This window comes from Sinocyclocheilus grahami, unplaced genomic scaffold (genome assembly GCF_001515645.1).
Source record: "Sinocyclocheilus grahami isolate Dianchi unplaced genomic scaffold, SAMN03320097.WGS_v1.1 scaffold1112.1, whole genome shotgun sequence".
NCBI lineage: Eukaryota > Metazoa > Chordata > Actinopteri > Cypriniformes > Cyprinidae > Sinocyclocheilus > Sinocyclocheilus grahami.
The window spans coordinates 201,587-217,628 of NW_015506291.1; the positions used below are offsets into that span (position 1 = coordinate 201,587).

Genomic DNA, 16,042 nt, shown 5'->3' on the forward strand with positions numbered 1-16,042 from the left:
CTTCCAGTGAGACTCTGAGGGTCACACAATGGACACTTTACTCTCCCATGAGGCCATGGGAGAAGATTTGTGAACACAACTGATGCTTATAGGTCACATTTATAACAGTTTTGAAGTAATGCATAACAACCAAACAGTACTGTATCCAGATGTATTGACATTACAGTAATATAATCAAAAGTATGTCTGAATTCACAGTAGTCATTAAAAGTAGGCGAAAAATACCGGATGTCCTACAACTTCCAGTGAGACTCTGAGGGTCACACAATGGACACTTTACTCTCCCATGAGGCCATGGGAGAAGATTTGTGAACACAACTGATGCTTATAGGACACATTTATAACAGTTTTGAAGTAATGCATAACAACCAAACAGTACTGTATCCAGATGTATTGACATTACAGTAATATAATATATAATGTGTGTTACTGCATGCGGTGCTTTTAACAGAACTTCACAACTTACTTTTTAACCTGCTATCATCTTCTGTGACCATGTTGGATGTGATTTTGTCCATCAGAGGGTCTCTGACATGCATTACTCCCTATTAATATTAATATAGAGGAAACAAACGGCACATTTTGTTCCCAAATGTCCAGATGTGACATTTAGAGCAGTATACTTATTTTAGTTGTGTCAATGTATTAGCTGAACTTGGAACATGTGCTTCACATTATCATATGGAAAATGTTCCTTGAAGCTACATGTATTAATGGGCCTTTTTAAAAAATATTCTTAGTTTAAAATGGCACTTGGTTGGATGCTTTATTTTATACAATTGGATTCATTCATTGTGCGGCTTAAGCACTGAAATGACAACAACATTTATGGACCACAACGTGCAAGCAGATTTTACTTATTAAATTGTAGGAATAAGTTAACAGATAAAATAGGCTCTTTTGGTGGAAAACCACAGGGAGAATCTAAAGCATCTATTTTGCCGAGCGCAAATTGATCTGCCAAAGCGGATTTTTACGCATTAAATACAGAAATGCTAAGGGTGTCCCATAGACAACCACCGGCCAGCTTCTGCAGTGCTACTGGAAGTGATCCATGCATAATAATAAATAAATGCACTTAAAAATGCTGCATTTTGCAGTTTGTTTAGTACTAAAGACTATTCTGTGATTCAGTGGATAATGAAGATAAGTATTTTTTCTCTTTGAAATACATGCAACAAGTGCATGATAAATCATGCACAATATGACCAAGAACAGCTCTGATTTCTTATTGACTTCTTTTGACTTCCCTGCGTATGGCCCTCCTCGTGATGGGGATGGACATGCATCTGGACAGAAAAGCAAATGGGTGAAGGATGATTCATGAGCAGAGGGAGTTTCCAGAGAACAAGCAGCACTCTGGGACAAGGCTCACTTTGAATCATTAACATTTTCTGGGCATTTTGGGGTAAAAATATCTGAGAGAACAAAATCTGAGAGCACTGCACGCTTATACGAAGGTGAAAGCTAAATATTTAGTAAACATGGAAGGTCTGGACTCTGCAAACAAGAGTGTGTTTCAATTCTGTGGAAATCTGCAGAGCTTTCAGAGGATTACGTCGGTCCATAAACTCATTGTTTTTTTTAAAGGTACAGTTCACCGATAAAATTCTGCCATCATGTTGTTTCAAACCCAAGATTTTTGTTGAAGCACAAATGAAGATATTTTGCATGACACCTGAGAGATTTCGGTCCTCCGAGTGTCAAGCAAACATGTTTGAGCTTTCATTGACCATATCTTATGTGCTCTTCGTTTGTGCATTGGTTTATATGCGAAAAAAGCCTAAATAAACCTGTTTATCATATAAAGTGACCATGTCTCTTCAGAAGACTCAGATTAAACAGCTTCATTCTTATGGATTTCTTTTACGACGTCAAAGTTTTGGGTGAATTGACTTTCAACTGAGGAACGGAAATATCTTTAAAATATCTTAATGTGTTTCTCAAACATCTTATGAATCTGGAATGACATGAGAGCGAGTAACTGATGCCCATTTTCATTTATGCAATTTTGATAAGGTTTTTAGGTTTTGAGTTTGTTATTGGTATGGTTAACAGAACCATTCTCAAATGCAAAAATTACATAATTATTTGTGAGCATGTGCAATAGTGATGCAAAATGTTAGACGCACCGCATAAGGATGCGTCCAACGGATTTATGATCCACGAAATCAGGCATCAGAAGTCTGCAGCTCATCTGATGAGAGTCCACCACCGTCACCTGAACTAGCACAGAAAATTACATTTCCATATTGTATTGCCAAAATATGATTTAAAACATTTCAGACAGCATGCAATGAATTTGCTTAATTCATCAGTGAGCTCTTACGAACAGCCAGGTGGATGTTATCATCAAGGCTGAATGTAACGGAAAGGCAGTGGTCTGATTCTGGAAGGATCTCACATCTCAGGTCATACAGCTAGCCAGCATCTACAGCTCACGAAAAAGCAAAATCTTAAATTACGGCAAATGAGTCTGAGAGAAGGTGCTGCCAGTCTACTGCCAGCTGAATGCATGAATAAGCTGTATTAATAACCTATGTGGTGGCTGTGGTTACTGAAGCAGCTTGCCAGCAGGAGGTTGATGGTAGACTGATGGCGAAGGAGATCCAGTGAGGCAGGGACATGGCCGGGGTGTGTGAAGGGGACTGCGTGAATTAAGGCTCCTTTCCAGGACTCTCGGCCCCAAACGGCCCCAGGGACACATAACTGTGGTACTCAGAGGCAGGCAATGGCTGAGAAACATTAAAGACAGTAACCAAGGTAAATAAGAGCGAAACAGAGAAGAGCAAATTAACGAACGCCTACTCTTTTGCTGTCCCAAAATAAACATCTTCTAGCAGCACAGAATGACAAGTACAGTTCAATGCAAATAATGTACAGTGGCCAGTAATGAAACAAACAAAACTTCTGAATATCCCGTAATCTCTCTGTGCAATATATGTCATTATCATGGCATACGTAGTTGTTTATGTAAAGCTTGGTGGCTTGGGTTGCAAACAGACCACAACAAACTGAACCCCATCTGTCCAGGAGGTCTTGGAGCTCAGCGTTTTGCTGGTCTTCATGAGAAGTTGAGGTAGAGGCTCCACCTGCTGGGGTTTCTCAGCTATAACTCCATCTGAGTAATGTTTGGAGACCGGTTACTCGGCATGGGTACATGATATGGTTCAACCATCACGTCTCAACGTATGATGCACCTGTGACCTTGCCCATTTTCTCTATGAAGGACATAAGCATGGGTAACGGTGGCGGTAGTTTGAGAAGAAAGGTGGCAGGGAGTAATTCAGAGCAGGATTCAGTGAGCGACTGAAACACTGGAAACCTAGAGCACACAAAAAATGAAGATTTCATCTTGGCTGATATAATAAGGGTCAGAAAACTCGACATTGCACCATTCATTCTTCTCTCTAGAGCTAGGCTGGGGTTAAAGGGAATTGTGAAGGGTCAAAAGCATCTGTTCAGGGCACAAAACCTTTCATCAAAATTGTCCTAAAACCTAAAAACGTTCTTTGATGAACTTTTTTGATCCACTTCAAATGTTGACTACTATAAGTAAAACTAAAATTAAAAACGATGCCACTGGGTATTTTATAGTTATCTGATTGGACTTATTAGAACTGTTGTTTACTAAAATTAAAACTATTAAAAAGAGTTTTAAAAAACCAGCAGTTATTCAAAATGGAAATCTTGTGTTACAATATACACTACTGTGCAAAAGTTTGAAATCGGTACATTTTTTTTCTTTCTTTTTTTGAAAGTAAAGAATACTTTTATTCAGCAAGGATGTGTTAAATTGATAGTAAAGACTCATGTTGTCAGAAAATATTTTAATTTTAAATAAATGCTGTTATTTTTAACTTTTTATTCATAAAAGAATCCAGAAAAAAGTCTCAGCTTCCAAAAAATACAAATAAAAACCTTAAAGCAGCACAACAGTCTCCAGCACTGATAATAAATCAGCATATTATACTGATTTCTGAAGATCATGTGACACTGAAGACTGCAGTAATGATGCTAAAAATACAGCTGCGCATCACAGAAATACATTACAGTTTAACAGAGATTAAAACAGAAAACCAATATTAGAAATTGAAATAATATCTCACAATATTACATTTTTTTCTGTATTTTTTATAAAATAAATACAGCCTTGATGAGCAGACCCCATTAAAAACATTAAAAATATAAAACATAAAAAAATATATATGTATATATATATATATATATATATACAGTGGGTACGGAAAGTATTCAGACCCCCTTAAATTTTTCACCATACACACATATACATACACACACACACACACACATACATATATACATATATATATATATATATATATATATACAGTATATGCATTTAAACAAATTAGAAATGCTGCCTTGGCGACTAACGGAAATAAAATGGCTACTAAAATTACTAAAACAGAGGAAAAAACTAATAAATGACAATATGTAATATACACACAAAAAATTACTAAAACTTAAACGAAAATTAAACGTGAAAAAAAATGAAGTGAATTTTTTTTTTTAAAGAAACCTTTCAAAAAAAGCCAAATCAAAAACTATAACAATATATAAATACAAAAGTAACACTGGATTAGAAGTTATGTGCCGAGCTACTGTTTTAATACCTGTGTTTGACAACCCCATGAGAAGATCTAATGTAGTGCTCGGCTGTCAGAGGAGCTCCGGTGAGGAAGGAGACATTAGAGAACAGGTTCATATTTCACATTAAACATCTCTCTTGCGTACCCTCTTTGCCTGGCTGGATGTTCCCAGTCCTGCCGTTCATGATGAGGTCAGCGTGAAGGTCACTTTCTCTCAGAGACCTAGAGGAGACCGTGCTCACTGCATTATATGAGAACAGACTTTCATCTTGAGAAACATGTGCTGGTTTCCCACACCTTGGTAAATGGGATATTTTGAAGAGATCTGTTTCCAGCTGTCGAAGAGAGGCGTGGATTTTATATTTGACATCACTGCCAGAGAACACTCATAGTTACAGAAATATACGAGCAGAATAAATCATTACCTCATAATTAGTGCGGGGCAATGATTAATCGCGATTAATCGCATTCAAAATAAAAGTTTTTGTGTACATAATATGTGTGTGTGTGTGTGTGTACTGTGTATATTTATTATATATATATGTGACCCTGCAGCACAAAAGCAGTGTTGAGTCGCTGGGGTATATTTGTAGCAATAGCCAACAATACATTGTATGGATCAAAATTATAAATTTTTCTTTTATACCAAAAATCATTAGGATATTAAGTAAAGATCATGTTCCATGAAGATATTTTGTAAATTTCCTACCGTAAATATATCAAAACTTAATGTTTGATTAGTAGTATGCATTGCTAAGAACTTCATTTGAACAACTTTAAAGATGATTTTCTCAATATTTAGATTTTTTTGCACCCTCAGATTCCAGATTTTCAAATAGTTGTATCTCGACCAAATATTGTCCTATCCTAACAAACCATACATCAATGGAAGCTTATTTGATGATGTATAATTTCGAAAAATTGACCCTTATGACTGGTTTTGTGCTCTAGGGTCACATATATAAAGACACACACATATAGTATATAGAAAATATTTACATGTATACATTTACATTCATATAAATATGTTGAATATATAAACATTAAATTTTTCTTAAATATATACATGCATGTGTATGTATTTATATATACATAATAAATACACACAGTACAAAAACGTTATTCTGGATGCAATGAATCGTGATTAATCATTGCCCAGCGCTACTCATAATCAGATACCAGAAGGCAATACCTGTCTCCAGGGATGATGCAAAAAGAGGCAAGATCATCCAACTTTAGAGAGAACTCTTGAAAATTCTTCATTCTGCGGGAATGCGATAACCATTTTACTCCACCTCCAATATATTTCAATGCATTTTTCTCTTGAAATAAAGAACATTTTGATTAACCTCAACAACTGGAGGAGTGATGGGCTGGACTACAAACCAAACCAAACCATGTTAATGCATTTCACACTCTTTTGCACAATATTAGAAGCATGTCGTCTCACCACGGGAGCTTCGCCGTGATGGGTCACCCTCAGGTAACACACCGTCTCTGTGGGGCTCATATGTGACGCCAATCTACAAAAACCAGGAGTCTGTCAGCTTAAATGATAAGAGCCAGCTGCACAGAGGGTTTGAAGGAACAGCAATGAAATCTGAAACTCATACAAGCTTTTAAAATATTGATTAAGTATTAAATTGTGAGGAACGCAAACAAGGATGTCTATGTCAATACACAGTCTGAAAAAATAATAAAATACAGGGACTTCAGATGAACGATCAATTCAGCACAGCTTTAAAGGTGTAATTTCTATCTCAGCTGGCACTGTGCAGAACTGCAAAAATAATGACTGTGTTCAAACAGGTTTTCCAGGGTAATCCCCAGTTCTCCATTGGTTCTACAGGAAAGTTCTGACTTAATCTGAAGGTACACAGCTTAAAGTTGCAATGTAACAATTAACAACAGATCTTTTCTTTTGCATTGTGAAGTACATCAGAGCGTTTGTTTGTATGTATGTTTTGTAACACCATGCCAGCATCTGTGGCAATTTTTGGGTGAGACAAAGGAAGGAAAAAAAACACTTTAAAATTATACTTGGTTTAACATTGTTAAAAATTGTACAAACAAATGTAGGACGAAGACTCGACTCAATCCATTAGTTGTTGGATAGGATTAAAAATTACAGGCTCAAAAAAACAAAAAAACAAGCTCATCACAAAAAGATGAACAGCATGCATTTAGAAAACAGATGAATTTCCATTGCATGACGACTTTAAGCAATATTAACCCTGCTGATTATCTCATATTAAAGCATAAAAAAATATTGGATGTTGCGATCTAAGTGCAATATCTGTGTGTAGGAAAAGTTCAAACCCTCTTTGAAAAAAACAGAAGTATGTTAGAGTTGAATTCAAAGACATCCTCGTCCAAGCGCGTCGTTGATCTTCTGAAGACATTGTGCGATTGGCTCACAGACTCCTGTCTTTTGTTTTTTTTTAAGAAAAATTCTCTTCACCTGCTTGTTTCACCACAGCAGCAATACTGAGAAATGTTGAAAAGTCCAGAGGAATGACGTTCTGAGACAAATATATAACCCCAAGCATATCCTGCAGGGACCTTCCAACCTTACAGCTGCTCAGAGAAACTCAGATTGAATCATCTTTCTGGAGAACGACCTGCTGTTTGCATATTATTCTGGCACTGATTTATGCAGTCTCAAGCTGAACATCTGGAATAGATTTGGAAGGTTGTGCACGCACATAATGGCAACAACCTGAGGCTGATGTCTGAGAGACTTAAGTTTGGACTCTAATGCGCAATAATTGACCCAGCCTTGACCTCTTCTATATGACATCACATGCATGTGTGACGCTATATGGCTTGAAGTGCAATGTGAATTAAACAGTATAAACAATGCGTGCCGTTACTCATCCTCATGTCATTCCAAACCTGTATGACAGTCTTTCTTTCGTGGAAAACAAAAAGAGACTTTTAGAAGAATGTCAAAGCTGTTCACGCATTTCACAGACTTCTATATCCACAATATTATAAGCACGTCGTCTCACCACAGGAGCGTTGCTCTCGTCTGGTACCATACTGACATAAAATACAAAGAATAAGAAAATAGATTCCATTTGTTGTTATCAACATGAAGTGCATTGAATATTATATTACGTCAAGGTTTCCCAAGGTTTGTGAAGGAACTGCAGGGGGATTGTGTGTTTAATGACAAGCTAATTAATTAAATAATTAAAATGTTGAATTAAAACAAATAATGAAAAAATGAAATGTTGTATTAGTTTACCTGCATGCCATGTGACCATAATCGACATCAGAGAACCATGCAAATGTGGTACTTCATTATTAAAATATGTATTCTAAAATCTCAGGGGTACTTCAAATAAAAACATATTAGGTGAAAGAGGATCAGATGACAAAAAAGTTGGTGAATTTTAATGTGTTTGAAAGACAAATGCCTTCCAAAGTAATACATGGTAATATAACCGACTGAGTGATACCTCAAATAAAAATGAATGTGTTCATCAGTAGTCGATGCCATGTTGAAACACTTCTTACAATCTAAAATATGAATAGTTAATTATAACTAGTTATGGTTAATTATTCATATTTCCCCACGAGCTGATTCGCTACATCGGTTACTACCCAGCTCTGCAGACATGACACAGGAGTGAATAAATCACTTTATTTTCATTTTTGGATATTTCGTGAAGGCAATTTTCTTACCATGCATCTCCGCACAAGTTGAACGGTGTCCTTCCAAGATTTATCAGCATGTTTGGACTTAAGGTCAGACAGTAAAGTCTTGGTCTTACAGGACCTACGGAGGTGACACACCACCTGTAAAGATTTGCATTTTGTTTTTTGGATAATTATTGCATCCAGCTAATGTTTAACTTGAGAGCGGGCATTACCTGTGCACGGCTTCCAGTGTCGCTGTTATTTTACCTGTACAAAAACATCCCGTTATGCTGCCTGATATTGCAATCTGGTATTTCTTGGTAGCATATTATTTTAATTTATCATCCTAATTACAATCACACTGGTTTGTAGCACAAGTTGTTTAACCGTTTACTGCCCTTTGTTGTTCTAGTTACGCAGAGCGGCTAATGAATCAGAAGTCTGGCACATTCACAGGAAGCAGATTACTTCCGCGTTGCAAAATATGATGGTAGATACCTGCTAAGAATAAAAACAACATATCTGAAGCCAGCCTAAGCTGCTTGTCTGGCCTTTCAGCCTGTTTTGAGGCACTTAGCCAGCTAAACATTTACATTTAGTCATTTAGCAGACGAGGACAATCAGAATCAACAAAAGAGCAATAATAAGTGCTATGACAGTTAGCTTAACGCAGTGGTACATGTAGCAAGGTTTTTTTTTGTTTTGTTTGTTAATTATATAATAGATTTAGCAAATAGAATAGAAAAAGGATAAAGCTAGTGTTAGAGGTATATAGAAAATAAGCAGTTAGAAAACAAATAGAGTGCAAGTCTTAAAGGGTCGTTTAAAAAAAACAACAACAAAAAATAGATAGATAAAGTAGACCTAGAAGAGAGAGTGCTAGAGTTAGGGAGTCAAATAAAGAAACTAGACCAGTTTAAACCATCTATGACCAGCAGAGCTGGTTTGAGATATTGTTTGTCTTCAGGAATACCAGATGTGGCTTTAACTTTACCAGGTTCATCTCAGACTGGTTAATTACTTTCAGACTGTGCTCAAGAGATTTGTTTCAGCACATATAACTATGAGAGACGTGTATAAACCCGAAGGGCCGAACTAAAGACCCTAGCACTGAGTGAGTCAGAGGCTACTGATTCAGTTCTCGCAGGGGGATCGCCTGCGCATGCGCAGACAGCCGCCGCGCGCCGCTTCCCTGCATGTGACCCGACACACACCCAGCTCTGCCTGCCGCCACACCGGAGACCACGGAGATCACGGAGACCGGACCGGCTGCAGTCGCGGTGAATACAGAGCACTCTCGGTCCGGATCTGATGGCATTGCTCGGGATGTGGAGTCTGCAGTAACGGAGAGAGCAGGGAAGAGGAGTCCTGTGTCTCTGGATTACCTCCAGCTGAGCGAGCACACACAAAGGTAAGGTCCAGCACTGCTGTCGAGCCATCGCTACGGATATTGTGGTTATAATGTTAAATTCAGACCGGGTGCTACTAGATTAAAGCTAATGCGTGCGTGCGTGTGTGTGTGCGCGCGTGTGTGTGTGTGTGTGTGTGTGTGTGCTGTCGAGCCATCGCTACGGATATTGTGGTTATAATGTTAAATCCAGACCGGGTGCTACTAGATTAAAGCTAATGCGTGCGTGCGTGCGTGCGTGTGTGTGTGCGTGTGTGTGTGTGTGTGTGTGTGAGAGAGACACACAGAGCAGACAGTACAAATGACTCTTACAAAAAGTACTGATAGCATAGTAACAGATGCTAATGCTATGGTATACACAGTGGTATTGAATGATTCCCATAGTATGGCACTCCTAAAGAATAGCACACTGACACACACACACACACACACACACACTGATACACTGACTCACACTGATTCACACATACACTGATACTCACACTCACACACACACACTGATACACACACACACTCACACTGATACACACTCACACTGATACACACACACACACACACTGATACACACACACACTGATACACACACACACACACACTCACACTGATACACACACACTCACACTGATACACACTTCCACTGACAGACGGAGCTGGGCACGGAGAGCTGAGATAGTTTGGGCAGGAGGAGGTTTGGGATGATAGTGTTAAAGGCCGAGCTGAAGTCCACGAACAGGATCCTCACATAAGTCCCTGGTCTGTCTAGATGTTGCAGAACATAATGCAGTCCCATGTTTACTGCATCGTCCACAGACCTGTTTGCTCTGTAGGCAAACTGAAGAGGATCCAGCAAGGGTCCAGTGATGTTCTGATACACACACTCACACTGACACACACACATTCACACTGATACACACACACATTCACACTGATACACACACACACACACTGATACACACACTCACACACACACTGATACACACACACACACACACACTGATACACACACACACACTCACACTGATACACACACTCACTCTCACACACACACACACTCACACTGATACACACACACACTCACACTGATACACACTCACACACACTCACACTGATACACACACACACTCACACACTGATACACACACTCACACTGATACACACACACACACACACACACTGATACACACACTCACACTGATACACACTCACACACACACACACACGCATGTATAATATGCTCATATGTACTAATGTACACACAGACTCGTCTAGCTCTGCTTGTTATGAATCATTCAATCCTTTACTCCAGTCAGCTTTAGATCACCGCTAGTGTTATGGATTTGCTTCGGCTGGGAGTCGTCTCTTTCTATTCTTTGTAGAACTGACGCTTCTTGAACTCTAAAATAACACAAGCGCATCTAACTGATGTTACTGGCTGTCATTTGAGGAGCGGTTTGTTTTGCTGTGATGCATGTTGAGGTGTTATTATTTTAGTACTATTTACATACTATTATAGCATATGCTGATATTTTGAATTATTAGCCTTTATTACTTATATTTTCAGTATTTATTTATTTTTAGTTTAAGTTTGTCATTTTGTTGTGTGCTTTTGTCATTTTTGTAGTATTTTTATATATATATATATATATATATTTCTATTTTTAAAAATATCAATATTTATGTTTCATAATTTTAGTACTTCGGCTTCTTTAGCTTATTTTATTTGAGTATGTTGCCAAGGTATTATTTCTAATTTTAGTTTAAGTTTTAGTAATTTTGTAATGTGTACTGTGTATTTTTTTTCTCCTGTTTTTTATATTATTATTTCTGTTTTTTGAAAAAATAATAATATTTATATTCCTTTTATTTCAGTTTTAGTAATTAGTAGTTAACGTTCAACTTATTTTATTTAGGCAACATTTCTAATTTTCATTTTAGTTTAAGTTTTAGTAATTTTGTTATGTGATTTTGACATTTTTTATATCTCTGTTTTATAATATTTTATTTATTATATTTCCGTTTTACTAATTAGTGCTTCAACTTCTAATTCTAAGTTTAATTTTAGTTTAAGTTTTAGTAATTTTCTTGTGCTTTTGTCATTTTTTTTCTTTCCATATATATATATATATATTTATATTTCTAATTTATTTACATTTCAGTTTTATAAATATTAGTACTTCACCTTATCTTGTTTCGGTTAGTTGCTAAGGCAACTTTTCTAAGTTTTTCACCAAATATTGCTTTATTTCAATGAACAAAATCAATATTGATTAGTTCTAGTGTTAGTTAACAATAACAACACTGACCAGATGTCACAGAAATGCTTGAGCAGATGCACTCACTGTTAATGCCTTAAATCTCCTGACTCTGAAAGCGTTAGGTTCGTCAGGAGAACATAAGCAAGTGAAAAGCAGTGATAACTTTGGCTAAGCAACGAGTAGAGTATTACAGAAAGAGATGTGCACCTTCTGTCTTCATCTGGTCCAGGTACACACGAGCAGTGCATGATCTTCTCTGGAACACACTGACCCCTCACTTCAGAGACCTCCAGCATCTCCACAGCCTCCCGACCCGACTCCTCTCGGTCCTGCCCCTTAGCAACCGTTACCATGGCAGCAGCCAAGCCCAAAGGGCAGAACTCGCTGGCTCTCCACAAGGTGATCATGGTTGGGAGCGGCGGTGTGGGAAAGTCTGCTTTAACTTTGCAGTTCATGTACGATGAGGTGAGGATGCCTTCCACACGTGATTAAAATAATTTTACCTCGCAGAAATCATAATAATGTGAGCCTGGAGCACAAAAGCAGTCATAAGCAGCACTGGTATTTGTAGCAATAGCCAACAATACATTGTATGGGTCACAATTATACATTTCTCTTTTATGCCAAAAATCATTAGGATATTAAGTAAAGATCATGTTCCATGGAGATATTTTGTAAGTTTCCTACCGTAAATATATCAAAACTTAATGTGTGATTAGTAATATGCATTGCTAAGAACTTCATTTGAACAACTTTAAAGATGATTTTCTCAATATTTAGATTTTCTTGCACCCTCAGATTCCAGATTTTCAAATAGTTGCTTTCAGATGATCTACAAATCTTAAAAAACTGGTTTTGTGCTCACAAATGTCATTTGTTCATATGATGATGTTATGAATCACCTCTCAATGTTGTAGTTTGCCATTATGGAAAATGATAGCAGGTTTTATACAGTTGATAGCTATATCTTTAAAATATTTGTATAATATTACAATCAGGGTTATTATGGTTAAAACTAAAATTGTTACTTGATTTAATCAAATGTAATAAAAATAAAATACAAATATATTGCCTATTCATTCTCAATCTCATGTACTTTAACTTGTACTAAAATAACTGAAATAAATTAATAAAAACAATACATTAACAAATACTAAAAATGTCAAAAACATACAACACAATTATTTAAACTAGCTAAAATGAAAGTGAAACTGAAAACTCAATAACACTAAAATAACACTGATTATAATGTATAAGAAATAAATGGTACATGTTTATTATTTTAATTTGGATTATTTAATATATATAAAATATTTTAGTTGTTACTGGGCCCTATGGAAGTTTGCAGAGTGTTAAAGCTCATAAATGGGTTAAATAAAACCCAATCAGCATATGTATATCAGTATTTGTTTGCATGTAAACACTTCTGTCCCTCAGTTTGTGGAAGACTACGAGCCCACGAAAGCTGACAGCTACAGGAAGAAGGTGGTTCTGGACGGCGAGGAGGTGCAGATAGATATTCTGGACACGGCCGGTCAGGAGGATTACGCTGCTATCCGGGATAACTACTTCCGCAGCGGCGAGGGCTTCCTCTGCGTCTTCTCCATCACAGAATTAGAGTCTTTTGCAGCCACTGCTGATTTCAGGTGATTTACAGCGCTGGGCTTGTTTAGAGGAGCTGCATTGATTTTAGACTTGAACTGTTGCTCTTTAACTGATGATCTTGTTTATGCCCTGATCTTTTGTGTCTGATTGCATTGGGGTTGGGCCACAGTGCTTGATTGTGGTAGTTGTCCAGTGAGTGACTGGTCTGATAGTTTAGTTATTTATTTAGTAATGGCACTTTAAATAGTTATTTAGTTTAAATGCAAAAACCTTTTTGTGAAGGCATTCTTATTTTTATTTTTATTATTTTTCTGACTGCTTTTAGTTGTATGTGATATGTTCGGTATGGTTTCGGTTGCTAAATATAATTATTATTATTATTTTTTTTAATTTAACAATGGTTTACTGAACAAATTGCATTTAAAAAAAAAAAATTTATATATATAATTAATTTTCTTAGGGATAATAGTCTATAAGGTTACGATTAACAACAGACAAACTTAAATTCAATTACTATTTATTTTTAACTCTAATAATCAACACTCAAATTAATAAAATTGTATGCAAACATGTAAATTGTTTTTAAATTAACTTCTAATTTCTATTTGTTGTTGAAATATAATAATTACAGAGTCATAACTTGTTTCATAAAATATTTATTTAAACATATGCATTAAATAATTAAGACATCACAACAGGTCAAATAAAATATATATATATAGTCTAATATTTAGCGAAATGCTCTTCTCTAGACTTTATTTATCAGGTGAACTGATGAGGTAAATAAAGTGCTACGTGATATTTTGTTTACAAGCTGTTTTAAAAACACTAAGCGATTACGTGAGGGGTGAGATGTTCATTCAAGTTTATTTCACGTTAAAACTAGTAATAAAGAGGAATGGATGATCGCGCTGCCGTTAGTATACGGCGATCTGTTGTGCCTCATCAGAGAGCACCAAAACGACATTTATTGTCTGAATTTCCTGAAATAATTTAATGATTTGTTTGGCACACATGCGTACCGAACCGAGAGACCTGTACCGAACATTTCCGGTACGAATACGTGTACCGTTACTCCCCTACTTAACGACACTCTCTCGCTCAGAGAGCAGATTCTGCGGGTGAAGGAAGACGAGAACGTCCCCTTCCTGCTGGTGGGGAATAAGTCGGATCTGGAGGACAGGAGACAGGTGAGCGCAGACGAGGCTAAAGCCAGAGCGGATCAGTGGGGCGTGTGCTACGTGGAGACGTCGGCTAAAACCCGCGCCAACGTAGACAAGGTGAGAACTACAAAACCAGATCTGTAAACCTGAATTGATAGTTTACTAGTGTACAGGGAGGCAGCTACTGTGTAAATGCTACTGAAACTACATCCTGTTCTCAAAAAAGGGTTTTAAGGATGCATTCTTAACCTACTTGTCTACTTTTTTGGACTACAATTGCTATACATTTAATAAAACCATATATGTAAAATTGCTGAAAATGTCCTCTCCCTTAGCTCATCCAAGATATAGATGAGATCTGGAGAAATGTAGCATTGCATCAGTGTCTCAGCAATGGATGCTCTGCAGTGAATGGGTGCCGTCAGAATGAGAGTCCAAACAGCTGATAAAAACATCACAATAATCCACAGCACTCCAGTCCATCAGTTAACATCTGGAGAAGACACAAGAGGCTATAATCCATAATAACGCTTCCTCCAGTGAAGAAGTGCATCTGCTGTTGTCTCTCACATCAGAATCCAGCCTCATATTAGTTTAGAGCTGTTTAAACGCTGCTTGATCTGTGCAGATTTCTCTCCTGATTCACACCAGAACACTTTTACACTGCAGGAAGAGTTATTATAGATGCTGGATGTGTTTCAGCTTTTGTCTTCTCCAGATGTTCACTGATGGACTGGAGTGCTGTGGAATATTGTGATGTTTTTATCAGCTGTTTGGACTCTCATTCTGACGGCACCCATTCACTGCAGAGACACTGATGCAATGCTACATTTCTCCAAACCTGATGAAGAAACACTCATCCTGATCTGGGATAGACTGAGGGTGAGCACATTCTCTTTTTTTGGTAAACTATTTCTTAAAGTGTAATCAAGGCAGCATGAAAACAATATTGGCACTAATGTACACGATTCATCAGTGCACAGTATTTAACTTCCATGCTGGGTGACGTCACAAATCCGTCTCACTCTCGTTCAAGATCCTGTTTCACTTGGAAATGTGATGTTATGGATGTAAATGGTTTGTAAAGAGCGTTTAATGTTGACATTCTTGTTTCATTGATAATACGAGCGATTTAGAATTGATTTAAAGTGATGCATTTTCCAAGATGCTGTATTGTCTTGATTGCAGGTGTTCTTTGACCTCATGAGGGAAATTCGCGCTCGGAAGATGGAGGACAGCAAGGAAAAGAACGGAAAGAAGAAGAGAAAAAGTCTGGCCAAACGAATCCGTGAAAGATGTTGCATTTTATAGTGTCTGCGATCATTTACTCTCCTCCTTTGCATATGTACCTGT

General features: G+C 37.2%; 1 protein-coding gene and 1 pseudogene across 2 annotated transcripts in view; one reads left to right on the forward strand and one right to left on the reverse strand.

Annotated features, from left to right (window-relative positions):
• Positions 1 to 1,228: 1,228 nt before the first annotated feature.
• LOC107566912 (mediator of RNA polymerase II transcription subunit 1-like) lies at positions 1,229 to 12,274 on the reverse strand (annotated as a pseudogene).
• LOC107566919 (ras-related protein Ral-A) overlaps positions 9,455 to 16,042 on the forward strand; it is an 8,263-nt gene continuing 1,675 nt past the window's right edge. The window contains exons 1-5 of one of the 2 annotated variants that reach the window (XM_016252496.1): positions 9,455 to 9,669; positions 12,151 to 12,386; positions 13,359 to 13,567; positions 14,632 to 14,806; positions 15,878 to 16,040. In XM_016252496.1, the coding sequence (XP_016107982.1) occupies positions 12,273 to 12,386; positions 13,359 to 13,567; positions 14,632 to 14,806; positions 15,878 to 16,000 (621 nt within the window). In that variant the 5' untranslated portion in view covers positions 9,455 to 9,669; positions 12,151 to 12,272 and the 3' untranslated portion in view covers positions 16,001 to 16,040. Of the gene's footprint in view, positions 9,670 to 12,150; positions 12,387 to 13,358; positions 13,568 to 14,631; positions 14,807 to 15,877 lie in introns of both variants that reach the window. The other variant, XM_016252495.1, reaches the window with a different exon arrangement.